The sequence below is a fragment of the Cyprinodon variegatus genome, unplaced genomic scaffold (genome assembly GCF_000732505.1).
Source record: "Cyprinodon variegatus isolate N-32 unplaced genomic scaffold, C_variegatus-1.0 Scaffold15, whole genome shotgun sequence".
NCBI classification, from domain to species: domain Eukaryota; kingdom Metazoa; phylum Chordata; class Actinopteri; order Cyprinodontiformes; family Cyprinodontidae; genus Cyprinodon; species Cyprinodon variegatus.
This window is the reverse complement of record NW_015150468.1, coordinates 858,514-877,816: the sequence shown is the minus strand read 5'-3', so window position 1 is coordinate 877,816 and position 19,303 is coordinate 858,514. Positions and strand designations below refer to the sequence as shown.

Below are 19,303 nucleotides of genomic sequence, written 5' to 3'. Positions count from 1 at the left end.
AGATACCCCAGACGGAACCAGTATGGGAAACACCATCACCTCCTCCTGTACTTTCAGAGTTACTTCATGCCTATCTGTGACCCAGTATGAGACCCCACTGTCCTGCGTCGGCGGACAAATCAACCGGACAACAAATATAAGGGGAGACAGCTTTATGGACCTTAGATAAGGGCAGTGTAAAGTCAGCGTGAGGCACCTGCAGAGAGTACTAGATCCAGGATGAGGTTTCAAGCCAAATGACTAGGTCTGTTTGTCTCTACCCCTGTCTGCATGGGTGGTTCTGTCAAGCTTGTATGACCTAAGACTGGCCCTCGGATCTGCGTCCTATCTCCTAAGTGAGCACATGTTCTGAGTAATGTGTCTGAGAAATCTGCCTCCTACCTCCTAATCGCTGTCCGGTTAGCAGTCCAAGCGGTAAGGGCGGGCATGGGTGGACCATGCCCACCCAGAGAGGCACCTGGCAAGGAAAGTGTTGATTTTAGTAGGGTTTTATTATTTAGCCTAGAGTGACCAACTTGTTATCAAAGTTTTCCAACTCATCAAAGCAAATACAGCCAAGTTGCTCTTTAGCTTTTAATGACAGGACAGAGCAGATTAACAACCAGAACATAGAGAATCCAGAGCATCAAAACATCTTGACTAGGGTTTGACCCAGTGTCCAAATTTTGGCGTTTATGCATTTTTGATGCCCAAAACACATTTGGTGTGAACACACCATAAGAAGAGACTGAAAATGTAAAACAAAAACACATGTTAATAGATAGTAGCATGTTGTATTTACACAAAGTGTGGCTTGTGCTACAACAGTTTAATATAAGTGGCAGTCTTTTTGTTTCTGATGCAGCAATCCTGAATTGTTCTCCTACTGGAGGTGGGACAAACAGTGCATTGCCCAGGTGGCACTGCTGTAGTTAGCTCTCAAAGTACAAAGGTTTACTTCAGTCAGACATCAGTGCTCTTATTTATCAATCTACATATTTAGGCTTATTTTTTACTTTTGAGTAAATAGAATGTACACAGCCTTACAAAATCTGTTTTTAACTGTTTTTTATGTTTTTATTTTACTCTTTTACTGATAGATTTTATTCTCTCAGCGCTATAGGAATAGTCACAGTCTTTGTTAAGCCTTAGGCAAAAAATCTGCCTGAGGAAAATTTTTTTATTTGTTTCTGCAACCAGCTCTGCCAGTTAGTGTGCCTCCTGTTACCAATTATCTCTCCTGGATTCCTGATTTCCCTCCCAGCTTCTGAGAAGGTTGTTGGCTTTCCATCGGTGCACCTTCAGCACCACTGATTTGTTTTCAGACAGTAACCCTGTTCTCCTCCCCACAGTGATTCCAGTTCCGGTCAGATCTTGTTTCCGCAACACCTGTTTATTTTAGTATAAATTATTTGAACGCTTACCTCATGAATCTATTGAATTATTGCGTGTCTATATTCTGTGCAGAAAATACAAGATGCAAACAGTTTTATTTATGATTCCCCACATTTTTCCTTTCTTAAAGTTAACTTCTAGACCTCAGAACATTAACCCTTAAAACCTTCTGCACTGTCTGTTTATCCTAGTCATATGTTAGACCTATTCTTTAAGAGGATAATAAAGCATCTTCTGCATGAAGAGCTCTAATTTCTAAATTCCTTAGTCTTTTTTGGTATATTTTTTTAAAACAAGCAACTGAGACAACTTCAACCACATCTTATCACAAAAAGCTCTGCATACAGTTAACCTTTGAATCAGAAAATAAATCTAAGTGTAAATAGTCATGTTGTAAACATTTATGCCATTTATAAAACATTAATAAAATGGAAACACATTATACTGTTAATCATTTAAAAATGAATTTACCTATTTGTTAAAACTATGTAATGTCCATTTATCAAAAAGTCTTTCGTAGGCGTTTATGGCTAACTATTTCTTTGAAATCTAAAACACTCACACAGAAGGCAGAGTACTTTATCTTCAAAACATTTAACTTTTCTATGTAAGCAGATGAGTCCAACAGAAGCTGTTAACATTTACTTTTCTTTTTACAGGTAATTAAACCTCCATTGTTGTGCTTTTTTATGTGCTGTGGGTTAAACAGACAACATGCTAAAAGTAATCCTAAAAACAACAATGTGCAATCTACTGGAGACAGGCATCATTGGCTTTTGCATTCTTTGTGCAAGTTAACTCTTTACTGACTTCTTTTATAACATATATCTGTTAGACTCACTATTATTGACATTTTATTTTCAGCACTGTTCACCAGTAAATTATAAAACCTGTTGCAATGGCAGTTTATTTCTCGGTATTTAGTTATTTTTAAATATTCCCAGGGATGTGGCACGGAGCGAACACTGAATTATCCAAGCATACTTAATGTAATCTCCACTGAACTCTGTACATCATGAAGCTCCTTTTGTAAGGTCTCCACCCAGTCAATTATCCATCACATCAGATTAGTGAAGAAAAGCACTGGTGTTCAAGCACATTGTGAAAACCTGCAAGAACAGGGAGTTCACCATAAACCATTTTGGGATATATTAAAGGGAGAATAGAGACATTTATATTTTATTGTATGAGTTCCATTCTATTGCATGTAACACCACTGACTGGGATATTAATAGCAGACATCTAAGCAAATGTGAATGTTTACAAGATCATAGAGCCTTTTGTTGGCAATCTTTTGATTTGTTTTTATAAATCTCCAATCCTTTTAATATAATCTGTTTGATTTGTTTTTTTGATTGTAGAACAATGTGCATTTTACTGCTAAAAACTAAACTATGAACATACATTTCTGTTTTACATTGTGGTTAATTCCAAAGATCCACCAATAATTTCAATTCAGTATACAAAGCAGCCAAACTCATGGCGTAAAGCTCTACCACAGGACACGTTTTAAAGACAAATATGAGGGCAAAAAATTATGTATTAAAGGAAAAATTGATAAGGATAAACTCAGAAATAATGTATATTTTAGGCTTGGGAGTGTGTCAACAATAAAGAAAAGTCAAACTGTTTGAAACTATGTGCCGTTAGAAAATGAATATGGTCAAAACATCAAGAAATTAAAGATAAAGTATATCTAAAGTAGTATAGAAATGGTATAGAGAAATTAGACTAGATGAGTTAGTCTCATATAAGTTATTAGGGGAAATTCTGGCAGGAAATAACTGAGAGACTAAGAAATAAGCTAACAGCCAAGGGGAATGAGTGTGACAGTGATAAACAGGCAGGATTCATGACAGTGGCTAAAAAAACTTGCACTTCTACACACACCCTTTTAAACATAGGTATATATGCTGTTTTTCTTCATTGTTGTAATATTCACTGCTAATTACAAGTTTGGAGAAAATAAACAAAGTACAATATAATAGAAATACTCTCAAAGGTTACTTCCCCTGTCAACAAAAATAGTAATCAGTCCTTAAAAAAGTAGAAACCTAATGAAATTAGGAATTCAGACATGATAGAAACAACACCAAGTCCAGGATCAGAATGGAGAAGGAATGGAATTTAAGTGACTTTTAATGCGGCCTGATTTGAAGACCTGCTGATCTTCTGTTATTTTCAAACACAACTCTACTTTAAGTTTAAAAAGCATACTTAGAAAAGAGAAATGATCTAATGAATAGTAAGTGTTGTGGACAAACACACTGATGTCAGGAAATATTGGGCAGACTGATTTAAAAATAGCAACTCAATAATCTAACACCCACTTTGAACATGTAAATGTTTATTGAATGGCCTCCATTGTCACAAAATCACTGATATGTGTGAGGTGTATCTTTGAAATAGGGTGGAAAGGGTGGTAAACATTTGGCTAGTCTGTGCAGCTAGCAAATCAGCTGTAAATTACTTAAAATCTCATTACAATTGGGCTTAAAACCAATGAAGAATACTACCTACAAGTTAGTGACTTCAGGCAGTTCTGAGATCAAAGGGTGTCCCAACCAGTACTGGTACGGTGTCTCTAACAGAATAATCTTTCACTATTTACCTAACTAAAAACTCTGAAAAAAATAAGAAGTCAGTTATCGTTTGCCTTTTCTCTCCAACATCTGTGGATAAAACACTCACAATGTTGTTCTACCCAATATTAACCCTCCATGGTACCGTAATTACTCTATTTTTATTTGCATTAAAGTTGCCTAATCACGCTTTAAAATTATTAAAGAGTTTCCCATCGATTACCAGTTTTTTTTAAGCTGATTATTTAAACAAGGGTAGCATATTTCTTTTTACATTTTTACTGATGCTGCACCATCCATCTTTTACCCTCTTAAAAAAGAATAGAAGAATTTTTTCTTTGAAATTCAAATTTTCACTAAAACATTTTAGAAAGCACACATTTAGCATAAGTAGTTTTAATTAATCAGGGAAAAAAACAAACAACAGAATTATTGATGCTACCATTTCCACAACCCCCAAAAATCCTTATAAAAAAGAAATGCAATAGAAGCATTTTCAAACCTACAATTTTCTAAATTACCCATGAAGGGAAGAATTTAAAATTAATTATCCATGACTTCCTGTTTCTGTGATTATGCCAGTCAGTAAAGGCAGAGCTACTCAGTTTAACTGTAATAGAAATAAGCAAAAGGTTTTTAAAGAATAAAAATTTAATAAACAAGACTGGTTGGTGACACCACTAAAGCAACTCAGAAGCTTATTGATGGAAAAGTGAAAGGTGTAGTGATACTCTGAGGTTACAAGGTTTCAATGATATATGTATGATCTATTGCAGGGGTCTTCAACGTTTTTCAGGCCAAGGACCCCTAAACTGATGATGAGGTGGATTTGGGACCCCCTAATTTTATATATTGTATAAAATTGTGTTATATCAAACTGGTCCTATAGTCACTCTATTACAGATGGAGTAATATAATGAAAGTAATTCTGCCCTGGGATTGTTAAAGTATTTCTGATTCTGATTCCTTGTTGATGGGACAGGTGTTGTGAATGAAACAGTGCCCAGCTTGAAAGAGCTCCTGTGTGTTGCTGAATGTGTGCATTGATGACTGAAAGACATCTGCCTCCATTTATCTGTTTACTACAGTGTGTTGGATTCATCTTAATGTGAATTTAAAGACATTTCAATTAGTGAAAAAAACTGCATGGGAGGAATATAAAAAAAGTCTAATCAACCAAAACTTTTGCGACCCCCATGCAGTCCCTCCATGGACCCCATAGGGGTCGGGGACCCCCTGTTGAACACTTCTGATCTATTGTACCCATTAGTGAAATTAGCAGGATTACTTTTATAAGACCAGGTAGGCTACTGCATGACTGATAGACTGCAAAAAATATTAGTTTCTTAACAAGCGTCATTTGAAAGTAATCCACTCAAAAAATATGTAAATAAGTTGACAAACTTATCTGTCCAAAAAGAAAACACCAAAATAGCTGAATATAATATCATAGTTGAATTTGTAAGTCTTTGTGAAACTCTAAAAGTTAAATTATGGTGTGTATGATTTGCTTGTGTGGTAGTCCTTCAGATGTGACAGGAAAAACAAAAAAACAACAACTAAACAATCCTTTCTTTACATGCAGAGACAGCCATCAGCAGTTGTGGCCCTGCAGAGATGTTTTACTAGACTGTGTTGGAACTTGTGGACGGGGAGTGTGCTTTGGTTGGCAGTGAAACGCAGCAGTGCAGGTTTCAGAGCTGCAAAGGCCGGGGGCCACAGTGCTGCTGCTGCAGGTTGTCCGGTAGGGTGCCTGTAGAGCTACACAACACGCTGTTGATGTCAGGAGAAGAGAAGGGGGGGAAACGTGAGGAATGGCTGAAAACCGACGGTGCTCTCCTGCAAGGAAACAAACCAGGACGTAAGATTTCGACTGGTGCTTTTCAAGCTTGAACAGATTGATTCAGGCATTTAGCTTCGTATCAGCGTTTACTGCGCATAGTGATTATTTTCTCAATTTATTGGGAGAGCGAAAACGCAAGGGGGAAAAAACCGCAAGGTAGACTGCCGCTCCTGTCGCCAGCAGAGCTACTTTATGGACTAATACGACATAAACAGGCTGAGAAATGTTTCGCGCTAAGGTCGCGCGCTCGTCCTCGGTGGCCGCGTGAGGTTTTTGAGGCTAGCTAATAGTTCATATGCATATTTTTTTGGCCCGGTTTAGAGCGTGTGTTTGTTGTGGGGACGTTACATTTAGTTTGATAAACACGACGGTTGAAATTCATCCCTCCTTCATGCCTCAACCGAGCCGACCACATGAGAAGTCGACGTCCGGGGTAGAGTAAACCGCAAACAAAGGCCCCCTTCTTCTGCTTCACTGTTTCCACCTGAACCATCCAGGAGAGGGGAGAAACAACAACATGCGTGTGGATTTGTTTTGGATATGTTTGTGGTGCTTCGTTCGTCCAAGTGCCTCCGGTCAAGGGCAGTCGACGGCCGTGTGTTCCCCCTCATGCAGCTGCGATGAAGATGGGGGAGCAGACTGCTCAGGGAGAGGGCTGACCAGCGTCCCAACTGGCCTCAGTACTTTCACCTACTACCTGTAAGTACGAACCACTGTCCACAATGGAGAAAAAAAAAAATGCCTACACACATTTTTGTATATATATATATATATATATATATATATATATATATATATATATATATATATATGTGTGTATATATATGTGTGTGTGCGAGTGTATACTAGTTTCTGTTACAGTTTTTCCATCTTAAGTCAATACACACAGGTATAAGGCGCAATATCACTACAGCAGGACATTTGGGTATTATACAAGAAAAATTATTAATCCTGTTTTCATTGGAGATGGACCAATCAGGGTTTTTTATGTTAGCTGATAACTACAAAAAAATTAACATCAGAACCCACCAAATTACTTAAACGCATATATATATATATATATATATGCATGTGTTCAATAAAGAAATATCAAGGTTTGTTTCACATTGCTACTATGCATATCTGAAATTGATATTGGAAATCTTTCCTATCATCCACAAAACAAAATATATGATTATATTCAGCCTACATCTAGAATCTTTAAACTTATATATATATTTATAAGCATGCTGATAGAAGCATCCTGCTCCAGCAACGCCTGTTTCTTGCACACAGACACATCAGCAGCAGCTGAGTTCTAAACTTGTCATGCACCAGTTCTACTTGTTTATTACACTTTATTGTGAAATTTTAAATTTTTTTCAGAACAGGAACTGGCCAATAAGATCTCAAATAATACCACAAATGGGTATTAAATTCAAAACTAAAGAAAACAAAAAATGTTTTGCCAATTGATATTTGGTTAAAAAACAAACAAACAAAAAACTTGTCAGCGTTGTATCAGCTAATTTCAACTCTACATGGTTGACTGATAGAACAACAGTGGTCATAGGTAGATCTAGGTGTTTACTGTGGGGCTTTTGAGTAGAATGGAAAAGCTCTTGTTTGTTTAATGCCAAAAAATAGGGGAGTCCATCTTGCAGGAGTTGGACTCCAACAAGATTGTTGGAGTTTGAGTGGTACAGACACCTTAGTTTCATAGAAACTAAATCAAGTGGATTACCAAGTAAGTGAGGTGTTTACGCAGTGTTGCTGATACAGTTGATGATTGCCCTGTAGAGTAACAGTTTCACAATCTCTGGGTTAATAAAAAACCAAACCAACCGCCCCTCTGTGAGCTTACGCAAAACAAATTATGACTTTAGGTAAATGACTGATTATTGCAGTGTGTGAGTTGGTTTTATATATACATAATAGTGGAAGCATATTTTTTTATTACAGAAAAGGTTTTTTACATTTGTTAAAATTTCCTATTACAGATTAAGATTGTTGACTCTGGAGTAGATTCACCTAATCTGAGCCATCTGAATATTACTGGGGAAGATTTGAAAACACCTCACTGGAGATGTTTCAGTTAGGCATGCAGCCTAACTCAAAGCCTTAGCTTGGCAGTTGTTATAACCGATCAATTGGGCTTCTAATTAACCAAAAAATTTACCATATTAAATGTTTTTCTGACGTCTCAATTACACCAAGAAGCAGCTATGTCACAAGATAAAATTGTGTCCTTTACAGACTTTCTCTTCAGATTTTATGCATTGTTAAATAAAAGAAAGAGCCTCCGAACCTGTATTTTCTCTTCTTTTTCTACACCTTGATAGATTTAACTACTACACTCCCTAACCGGTCCACCTTAGAGTTTCAAAACATGTGAAAGGTTGTTTGTCCCTGTCTTTGTCTTATGCTCATTTGTTCTCCTGGTCTCTTGAACTTTAGTTGTCCTCTCCCTCTCCCTCGGCCTTTTGTGTGCGGAGTGGTGGGGTTAGGGATCATGATGGATTAGTGTGACATATTGCAGCTGCAAATGCTTGCTCTCTCAGGGCTAATGCACCGGCAGCGGTATGCTGACGTCTTAAAGAAAGACCTCATGCAAAAGTGCTTTGTCTTTACAGTACTTGGAACTTTGCTTGTAGAAAGAGTTTTTCGGGTCAGTGTGCCGCAGGAGTGCGCTAAAACGGTGAAAATTGGCATGAAAACTAAGCCAGTTTGTGCAACAGGATGGGTTGTTATTTTAATGAATCACAAATGCTTCCTTTATTGTGGCTTTAGTATTCAAAATGCAGAGAACTCATGCAGTCACAAGGTTGTGTAATAGATTATTTAGCTGAAAATCCCTTCTTGATTTGTCGGAAAAACCTGCTCATGGAAGACCACACATTTCTGCAATAAATCATTTGACAGTGTTGGCACAAACTCTTACCTGTAGCTCACTTTGGGACTTAGTTTTGGCTGCAGTAGTGGCAACTGCCATGTCACAGAAAAGCAGATTGTGGGGGGAAACAGAGCTGCTCAGCCAATAATAAAGCAAACAATCTTAGTGAGAGAAAGTAGCTTAGTTGTTGCTATCTCTCTGTTGTTTTTTTGTTTTTTTTTGTTAATATAATGATTGCACAAGTTCTTTTCCACATAAAGACATTTTTTTTTTGTAAATAAAGCTAGGAATGAAGGAAAAGCTAAAGGTGGCTTTGGGAGTCTTTCACTTAACTGGTGGAACTTGCAGCCCTCACCATTGGTGCCCTCAGTGCATTTCATCTGAATGATACTTTTGTTCTTAGTCAGTAGAGGTGAAAGGAGCTAGTCAGTAGTTTCTGCCGCAGAGCTGGATGGATGGAGGAATATTAAACTTCCTTAAACTCACTATTTTATGATGTCTTTACTTAAAACCATTTGTTTCAGTTCTCTTGAATCACAATTTAGCTGCAACATATTATGGCTTTCTGGGATTTTATTTTGAATAAAATGTACTCCTGTTTTCGTGATTCCGGCGAGTAAAATATTTGTAAAATTTGAGTGTATTTTAATCTCATATCTGTTCGGCCATTTAAAGAATGATGTCAAATACAATTAAGCAGGTATTTTAAAATAAATATACACCAAATTGTCTGTCTCATGTTTGTGAGGAGCTAAAAAGTCACGCCGGCTATATTTAAGATCAAATCTGTGTTTACAAGGATGTCAGTCAGAATAAGAATTGGCAAAAACCACCTCGTTGTATCGGAATAAAATAAATTTTTTTTGATCAGACTGAATCAGATTAGAATCTTCTGTCTGCGATGTTTACATTAAACATTTATGATCTGATTATTTGACTATGTAATTGTAGCTAGTTTAAATTCAGATGACACAAGTAATGGCATTAATAGAGGTTTTCTTCTACCTGCTTTGAAGCAAACATCTGTTTAGCAAGAGTTTTGGATGCCTCCCTTTTATGAAAAGTATGCAAACTGCTCTTTTTAGGACAAGCATGCAGATACCGTTTCTTTTTCCTCTTACAGTTAGTTTGTGGGACATGCTTTCTTATTTTTAAAGCCATCCAATGTGTTCCTCAACCTTCAGCTTACAGAAGACTAAAGGTTTGAAGCTACAGGAATGGTCATCCAAATGTTATGTTTGCTTTAGTATGGTGTTTAGTATGACGTTCATTGCTTTAGTAAAGACAAAACAGTGTTTGATTAAAAGGTGAAAAAATAAAAGTTTTTGGTAATACATTCATGTATTTGGAATCTTTGGTCGTAGCCACAAACATGGATGCTGCTCCAAAAAATAAAAACTACTCTTTTCTCACATCATTACTTCAGAATACCAGTTACATTAACTAATTCTTCTGACCAATTGCTATTGATGCCCTAATTGAACCAACAGTAAAGACACTGATTCAAACTTTTAAAGGGACAAACGCAATCATTTTTTTTTTCAGTTCACAGATAAAACTGTAAACATATATTCTTTACACAATATTTGGCAATGAAGATTATTAAACTTGTCCTCGAGAATATTGAACAAGTTTATAATTGGCTATTACAAATTTTACAGCTATATGTACCTTTATTTATCTGCTCTACTCAGGCAAGTGAAACTCCTAACAAAAAAAACTCCTAAACATTATAATGAATACAAGAGCTGCTATAGTAAATTCATTTTTAAAACCTTGGTTTTGTGGCGGCCAAGTGGTTAGCAAACAGAGCTTGGAAACCTAAGGTTCTGAGTTCGAACCCCACTCCCACAGACTGCCACTCTGGGTCCTCTGGTCAGCCCACTGCTCCCCAAAGTGTATGGGTTAAATGCAGAGGCAAATGTCTCCAATTTGAGATCAATAAATTTCAGTTATTATTATTATTGGTGTTGCATGTTGTTGTTGTGTGACTTGGACATTTTATGCTGATTTTATTTGATGCCAAGCATCAGTAGATCAGAATAGAAGCTCCAGGATCTTCACTGTCCTGTCAGATGCTTTGCAGTATTTGATCTTGATGCTACAGTACTTTGACACGTTATGTCACAATATGTTAAATCCTTCAGTAAATGCCCATAGAGTCCTGTTGTCTGTCTATTTAAACAAAGTGATAAATAGTCTGTCAGCCTTCGCTGCATCCTGTACCGCATACAGCTGATACTGTTGGTTGTATTAATACAGGAGCTAAGAGCAGATTAGCTTTTAATCACACCATGCTGATACATCAGCAACCTCCAATACCTCAATATATTATAGCCTTTTAGTTCATTTATAAGCATGCAGTAAAATTATTTTTATTTAAGTAATGTGATGTATTTTGCTTAAGGTTTCTAATGGAAATATATATTAAAAAAAGAAAAATGATGAGACACCTTTCCTGCTTGTTACCCCCTTTCATTGAAATCATTTTCTTCCCTTCTTCTTGCAGAGCACCCGTCTCTAAAAACAATCAGAGAAAGTCAGTCCTGTTCTTTTTCACGTGTATTTAACATTTTATTTCACCCAGCAACGTGTCAGTGGGATGGAGATGTGGGAAGGGGAGGTAGTCGGGTGAAGTGGATCCCCAAACATTTTCAGACCTTTGTATCACAGTTAATATGTGGTTGTTACTGAGAAGGGTGTGTTTGCTTCATGCTAGAGATAGACCCATACATCAGCAGATATTTTTGGCTGATGCTCGTGTTGTTTTCTTGTATCAGCATGGGCCGATACCTGCATGCACTCACCAATTCATTAGTAAATTTAGCAGCCATGCCTTGAGATCACTTGAAGCGCTGCATTGCCACTTCCTTCATTTACAATTCGTTGATAATGTTTTATTTTATTTGTTAATACATTTTTCTTTTATTTCTATTTATAGACTTGTTTAACTATGGTAACAATAGTTATTATTGTTTTATTTTTACCATCTAAAAGGAGGAAGCGAAAAGAATAGCGGCCTAAAGAATGAGCCCCTAAAAATCTCCAGCACATTTTGGGGATCAGTTACACTAATGTGAAAATAATCGTCTCTGCATTAGACTTATATAATAGACTTATTAAAACTGTATTGGCTAATCTCTGGTGCATGCCACTCGGGTTCATCCTCCAGATAAGTCAATTCTTCCTGGGAGTTTTGCCTTGTTGTCTTCTTAGATAACAAAAGATCTCTTCCTTGAATAACTCCAATGTATTCCCCTTCTGGTTGTACAACCATAAACTTAGACTGTAGGTGTTTTTGGAGATTTCTTTTAGTATCTTAAATTTTCCTTTCAGGGTGACCTTCCTTGGATGACGAAACATGTACATATCTGCAATTTCTTTTGGACTTTCCTTCTTGTGGACAGTATTCGATACCGTGGAGTGGCTGATTCAAAATTATTTTGTGATTTCTTTAAATTCCCTATTGCAGCCTTTCTAAAGGCTTGCTTTATCTTACCATGTTTTTGCTTTCACTTTAACAGTCATGAGCACACTGTGCCACATGTCTGAGTTTTTAAACAGAAGTAATCTTCAAAAGTAATTGTAATTGGGTGAAAAAAAACACAGCTAACATTTGGAACATTGCATTGATGGTCTAGAGTAGCTGTCTAAAAGTATCATCCTCAGGTACAGTATGTATTTTATTCCAGGCCAATATAGACTCAAATGACACCCTAAGATGTTTATGATACCCATTGAAATTACTATGTAGTGTAGTGTCAACAAATTTTATTTGGTTAATTTATCTGCAAATAGGCACCAGGCTTTTAGCTTGAAATGTGTACGGGCCTGACAACCCTATGTCTTTAAACAGGCTTAACTCTACCCCATCTATATTTGGCACTTAATTGAAGTATTATCATTATGAATTAATGTTTCTTTTTGTGCTTTACTTGGGTAAAACTATGGACAATGATATTGAAAACAGTAAATTGTCATACACCAATGCAGTCATTATTGTGCTTAAAGAGAAACTAACATTAAGACCAAAACAGTACTGTAGAGAGCACAAAAAGACAGTTTTGTACTGTGGATTGCAAAGATATTACTGAAACTCATATATTTTAAATTTTGTGGTTGCTTAATGAAAATGTTTAATTTGCTGCTTAATGGCTTAATTCTTGGATTTCTACATAAGGCTCGATAATGTAAACTAGATCAGTAGTAAAAGCAGATAGGGAGCTAAAAATCAATCAAACAATCCTAAATTTAAACCTATTGGAAGTTACCAAAGTCAGTTGTGGGGTTTTCTTTATAGAGTTCTATAGAGTTTTGGTTTGTATTTGATAAAAGGGTACCAAAAAATTTACCAAACTTGGACTTTAAAACCCCATAATACATAATGACTAGGGTTGGGAATTGATAAGGTTTTCACTATTCCGATTCCCTTATCGATTCTGTAAAACGATTCCTTATTGATTCTCGTCACAGTCATCTAAATCTAATCAAGAAGGCATCCGTTTAATAAAAAAGCATTAATGTACAATTTCGGGAAATAAACTCATCTCCCCCGATTTCAATAAACGAGCGTCACCTTTCTCTCGCTCCCTGAACTGTGGAGCAACTTGGTAGCATGTTTCGTTACATCAATTGCAATAGCTAGAGTCATGTAAGAATTCCAGCTACCAGTAGTTCTAATTAAACATGCTAGCAATGAAGGGCTGGATTAACGAGAAAGGCACACTCCCTTAATAACCCCAAAGAGAGGTAGGAAACTGCTGGTTTCTGGTTTAGAGTTGGAACACATGGAACCGGTTCTGAACAGGAACTGGTTTTCGATTCCCATCCCTAATAATGTCCCTTGATAGTAGGTAACTTTCATTATTGTTAAATATAACCAGGATTCCATCAGTTACAATTAACCCATATTACCTACAGTGACCCCATCATTCTATGTGGAATTTAGACTCTTGGGCTCTCTTTATACAGTTCATGTAGCTAATATATATCATACACTATATAAAATATAGGGAAGAGTAGCAGTAAAAATCCTTTCAGGTGGCCAGTATTATAAATAGAGAAGCAGTGTTTCCCTTATTTCTCACAAAAACTGCATCAGAGAAATCTTTTGGAATTATTATGTAAAATATCGATGGCATTTATCACTTCTGTAGTTTATGGCTTTGCTTTTGAGATGTTTCAGGTTTGCTTGGTGGCTACATGCACCTGGTTTATATCCTACCATTTTTTTCTTGCATACAGCGTCTTACTACAGAAGTGCAGTTTGTCGTAGGCATGATCTGTTGTTCTAGACTGTCGTGCACGTCCCAGTTTTTGTAATGGTCTTCCTTTAGCGTGAGTGGCACTTGTCAAACAAGAAGAGCGACAACTTAGAGTCTAAAAGCACTTTGGTTTTTATATGCATATGCACAGTTGAGTATAAACCCAAAAGGATTCATAGGTATAGATATCTGAAAACTGAAGAACTTTTGAAACGATTACAAAAAAATAAGATTTATTTGTACAGGACCTTTCAAAATAGAGAGGCAATGTGCTTTATGTCACATTTTAAAAAGCAAATAAAATGCATAAAACTATTTAAATATACATTAAACATACTTAGAATCAGTTAAAAGCACATTTGTAGAAAATATATATATATTTTCTAACCATAAAAGCTTGACAACTCAGTGTATTTATTCTGGTTTGAGCACAGAGTAATGACTGGTCAGATGATTCCAGAGGTCACAGGAGTGGAGTGGGGTGGAGCAGGTGTTGTGAGGAGTAAGAGTCTCAGAAATGTTCGATGGGGAGAAAACATTTATTGATTCAATTAAAACTAAACTTAGAATTTACTCTGAACATCAGTATATGGTGAACGTTTATAGATAGAGTTGCATTAGGAATAAACTTTACTTCTGGTGTCAGTTGTTAATACAAGCAGATGGAATCAGCTTTGACATCCAAGGTTTGTAAGTGTAATAAAAAAGGCAGTAACTTGACGTTCAAATACCTTTAAAGACTTTTACCTACCGAAGTCACTCCTGATGGTTTACAATTTATAGCTGCTCATAATGTGATTGCTAATCAATGTATGTGCTGATGTCAAAACATGATGTCTTACATTGTTTGTGGCAGTTACAAAACCTATAATGTTAAATATGCATTCATTTCCCTTCAGATGTAGGTGTGTTGTAAAGCAAACCTTAAATAACACTCACTCAAAAGGGTAATTAAATAACTTTAAAATTGAAGACAAGCCAGTTTTAAAACTGCTAAAGGATTTTTATTTTGACTGTCTGTAAAACTTGTTTTAATGTCTTTACAATAGGTGTGGATGTTTAACTCGGGCCTCTGCCTTAGAGTTTCAGTTTTTTTTAAAGCATGCCTCACTCTCCCAGATTATCCGCTGCTTCCTCGCTAAAATAAATCCAAAGGGCACATGGGATAGGAATTTGCAGATACCTGTTTGTGGAAGCATTTAAGCCTGTCACTATTTATCACCGCTGTATTTCGGTGTCCTCTTGAAATCAGGCTTAGCAGGGACAGGCCAGGACCTTGATGAGTAAAGCAGCAGGCACAGAGGCGGGAGGAAGAGTGATAGAGTCATTCACCATAAGCCCTTCATTTGGTTTAGACATCTAAACAATCTGTGTATAACTTGGAGGAAAATACAGTGAGGAATGAGGAATGTACCCAATTGACCACTAGCAGTTTAATGAAACATTGCTTACAGCTCACCACCAATGGAGGAGACAAGGTAGAAAGAAGACCATAGTGGGGTTTGGGGGGGAGCTAGATGTTGATGGAAAAGTTGTAGCTGAACAGGCTGTAGGGTAATTGAATCTCCAGGTAAGTGGAGATGAGACATAGGTTGCTGAGATGGTGAGGGTCCTGTCAGGGTGTACCTCTTAAAACCTGTGGGTTTGTTTGTGCATATATGTCTGTGTGTGTATTTGGATCTGCGGGGAAAGAGCAACGTGATCCATGTAGGATTCAGGGGCCCACACACAAGGTCCGATAGAGATCTGGCAGTGAAACTCAAGATGGTCAGTTTGGAAGTGAAAAAAAGAAGAAGAGTTCAGAGGGTTCCTTAATTTAAAAATCTTGTATTTTTCTGTTCTTTGGTTTTATTTTTTCTCTCCTTGTCATGATATTCTAACATCTTTATATCTTGGTATGTTGGGGTCTTTTCTTTAGACCAGGTGAGGGAATTCATTCTAATCAAGATGAAACATTCAGGCTTGAATTTGCCCTCATAGTATTCCTCTCAACCCCAGGAGGCATGATGGCAGCATTCTGCTGCATTTATCCTTACATTTTACTATCATTAGAGGCTAGAGAAGAAGTAAGGTATTTTACAAGTTTTGTACAAATTTAAACACATATATTCATAGTGGATTCAATAGGGAAGTACATCAAGTACCATGTGCATACTTTTCATGCTGCTACATGTCTGTTTTTACTTGTTGATTTAAAAAAAAAAATGAAGATCCTTTAGGCTAAATAGAAGGGCTTTTTTCATGGTTTTCTTTTTCTATAGTTTAAAGCAATAGTAGTATTTAGTTTTTTTTTGGTGGATTTAACCATTATATAAAGTATTATTTGATGGGATTTCTAAAATAAATGCTGAAACACTGGTAAAGGAGAATTTGGTACATTTTATTCATTGCCGACAGGTTAAAAAATATATATATTAGTAAGATAGCATTTGAAGCATCATCAATATCTTCCACTAAATTTGTGTTTCTTTGTTGTTGTTTTTTTCTCCACAGTGATCTGAGTATGAACAACATCACTGAGCTTCCAGCATATGTTTTCAAGAACTTCCCCTACCTAGAAGAACTGTGAGTACTTTGTTTATCGTGTTAAAGATGTATTTACTCTCAACGATGTTGACAAGAGGGCTGATCGTTATGAAACGCACCTGGGTATTTAAATTAGCATTATAAAACCCACTGCATCAGTGTAGAGCATTCCCTCCTGCTCAGGTGTGGAAAACATGCAGGAGGCAACAAATCACTCAACACTGATGAACTGAGCCAGGGAGGTTATAAAGCATGTAATACAGCTCAGGTAAAAAAAAAGCATTGCAAGGTAACTGGCATTAAAGCAGCAGCCATGTAACATCCGGCGTGAATTTTTCGCTTTTAAGGGATTATGAGGGTAGAAACAAAAACATCTGTGCGCATGGACCTTGTTGAATGGGCATAAATCTAATCTAGGTGGATGTTTTTTCTTTGCTCCTAAAATACCTCAGTGTCTGCTGTGATTCGAAGATAAAAATCTGTCTGCCTGATATCAGGTAACACGCAACCCACAAAATGACCAATGAATTAAAATTCTCCAGAGCCTCCTGCTCTACCTGGCTTTTGTAAGGATGTTTTTACAGCTCTGGTGCATCTTTCAGTCTTCAATGCTTCTTTTTCTTACACCAATTCAGTCCGCTTTGTTGAAAACCAATTTAGTTTTCATCGCATTGTGTATTGGAATGCAAGGCAGGAAGGAACAGGGCAAAACAATGGTTTCCATCGCAACACTACTTAAAAACTCGCCCAATTTCTCCACGACCAGTGTCTTCTCCAAACTCATCAAAACTGATGAACTGAATGACCTAAACCCTTAGTCAAATTGTGTTTGCTTAATCTTTTTTTTCCTTCTCTGAGAAAAAATCAGAAGACTTGTCTGTCCTAACTTTGTGGAGGACTTTTTGGCTTTAGGTCTTCGGCATTGTCAGTGATCCAGAGCATAGGCCCTAAGGGTAAAACCAGAGCAAGCTGACAGCAAAATAAGGAAAAAAAAACATGCAGGCCATCCTTAGACTGGGAGGTGAAAAGAGAAAAGAAATATTCCCGCTTCTTAGTCACGCAATCTCTTTTGCTGAATGCCCAGAAGATCAACAGACTTGATGACAGAGATATTGTCTGTCTCTTTCTGCAGTTTGTTTATATCCTAAACGGTAACCTGTGATTGATAGTCCTATCTATGTAGCAATCAGGCCCTTATTTCACAAGTGTCTGCCTCGGTTTTATTCAGCCTTTTTTTTTCTAATACATTTAGAAATATTATTTTTTTTTTCTAAGTATTTAACTAATTATAATTTAAAATTTGTAGTCACTACATTTAAAGGAACATGTACTTGTGCTTATAAAAAGATTAATTTTCTGCATTGAAATTTTATTAGACCCCACAAGTGTTTTTAAACTTTTGGTAAACTTTTATCTGTATTGTAAAACACTTTTTTGCTCGATTGAATTATAACATAAAATTACAGTCATACACATTTTTAGTAGTGAATTATCTTATCTACGAAATGTGCTTTTGAAAAGAATTTATACACTCAGAACTTGGAACCTTTAGATGGCCCTGCACAAAGATGTACAAAACTGAGTAGTATAAACGGCGTAGTATAAATATACCCTATTTATTATTGGTATTTGGTAAATTGTAAGTAGGGTATATTATTAATTAAAACATATATATTTTAGAAATTGAAATCTGAAAATTGCAGTTTGTATATGGGTTTTATCACCAAGTTTGTCTTTTTATGTAAGAGTGACCATTGGAAAATGTAAAAAAAAAGTAAATGTAAGATTTTAAGATTACCACAAGATTAAATGTATTTAAGTTTATTTATATATTTCATCTTAAGGCACTTTACAGAGTCCAACCAAAATATGCAAACATTTTTTATTTTAAGGAATCCCAGCTGTTCGCATCGATTCTTTGACTCACAGAAATAACTCCTCCTTGCTTATAAAATTGCATTGAAAATATTGACTCCAGGGGCCCAATGCATACTCAAGCTACACTTTTTAAACAATTTTTAAAACTTTGAAAACCACATATTACTTTTCTTCTATTTCAAATCCACAGCTGATTAAAATAATGACTGAAAACTGTAGTAATAAAGTGACAAAATATTCAAAAAAATTAAAGAGGTGTAAATTAGGGCTGAATTATTAGTAAAGGGATTCTAAGAGATGCAATTAGCTCAGAGCAGTTATTATGCCAAAATAAAATATTAAAAGATTCTTCATTTAAGTTGAATACCTTTTCATCTAATAATTCACATGATAATCAATCAGCAGAATGAGTATTAGTTGCAGCCCTAGTGTAAATATGTTTGCAAAATAGTTTTAAGTTTACATCTAAAAACCACGAACCTCTACATTCTCCTGTCTGGTACATATCTGAAGCCAAGCGTCATTACAGAAAAATTACACATAAGAATGGAAGTGGTACAGATCCCTTCATCATCTGTGTCACATGCTCCATGTGTCTTGTACATGTAGAAAGGCATTGATAAGGTGTATTTGTGAGGTGCAGTTATGTTTTTTATTTGTTTTTAGTGATGTTTTAAAGAAAAAAAAGGTTAAAATTCAAGTGTTACTAAACTTTTACTGAAAGGTAGACCTGTTGGGGGGTTGCACAACTAGACGAGTCTGCCTCTGCTTCTCAACAGCAATGAAAGAGCCTGGAGCAACAGGTGATAAATCTGCTAAAGGTTTACGAGGAAATGCACTTTCGGTTATGAAACCCGTAGGCTAGTCGAAGTATTTTTTCAAACCATGTTTGTTTGTGCTTTTTTACAATTAAAAAACTACAAACTAGGATCTATTTCAGGCTATGGCACATTTTTATATGCGT

General features: G+C 36.2%; 1 protein-coding gene across 1 annotated transcript in view; it reads left to right on the top strand.

Moving 5' to 3' along the window:
• The first annotated feature begins 5,612 nt into the window (after positions 1-5,612).
• Positions 5,613-19,303, top strand: part of lgr4 (leucine-rich repeat containing G protein-coupled receptor 4) — a 36,673-nt gene continuing 22,982 nt past the window's right edge. Inside the window, exons 1-2 of the mRNA XM_015384703.1 lie at positions 5,613-6,498; positions 16,429-16,500. Of these exons, the coding sequence (XP_015240189.1) occupies positions 6,317-6,498; positions 16,429-16,500 (254 nt within the window). The 5' untranslated portion in view covers positions 5,613-6,316. The remainder of the gene's footprint in view (positions 6,499-16,428; positions 16,501-19,303) is intronic.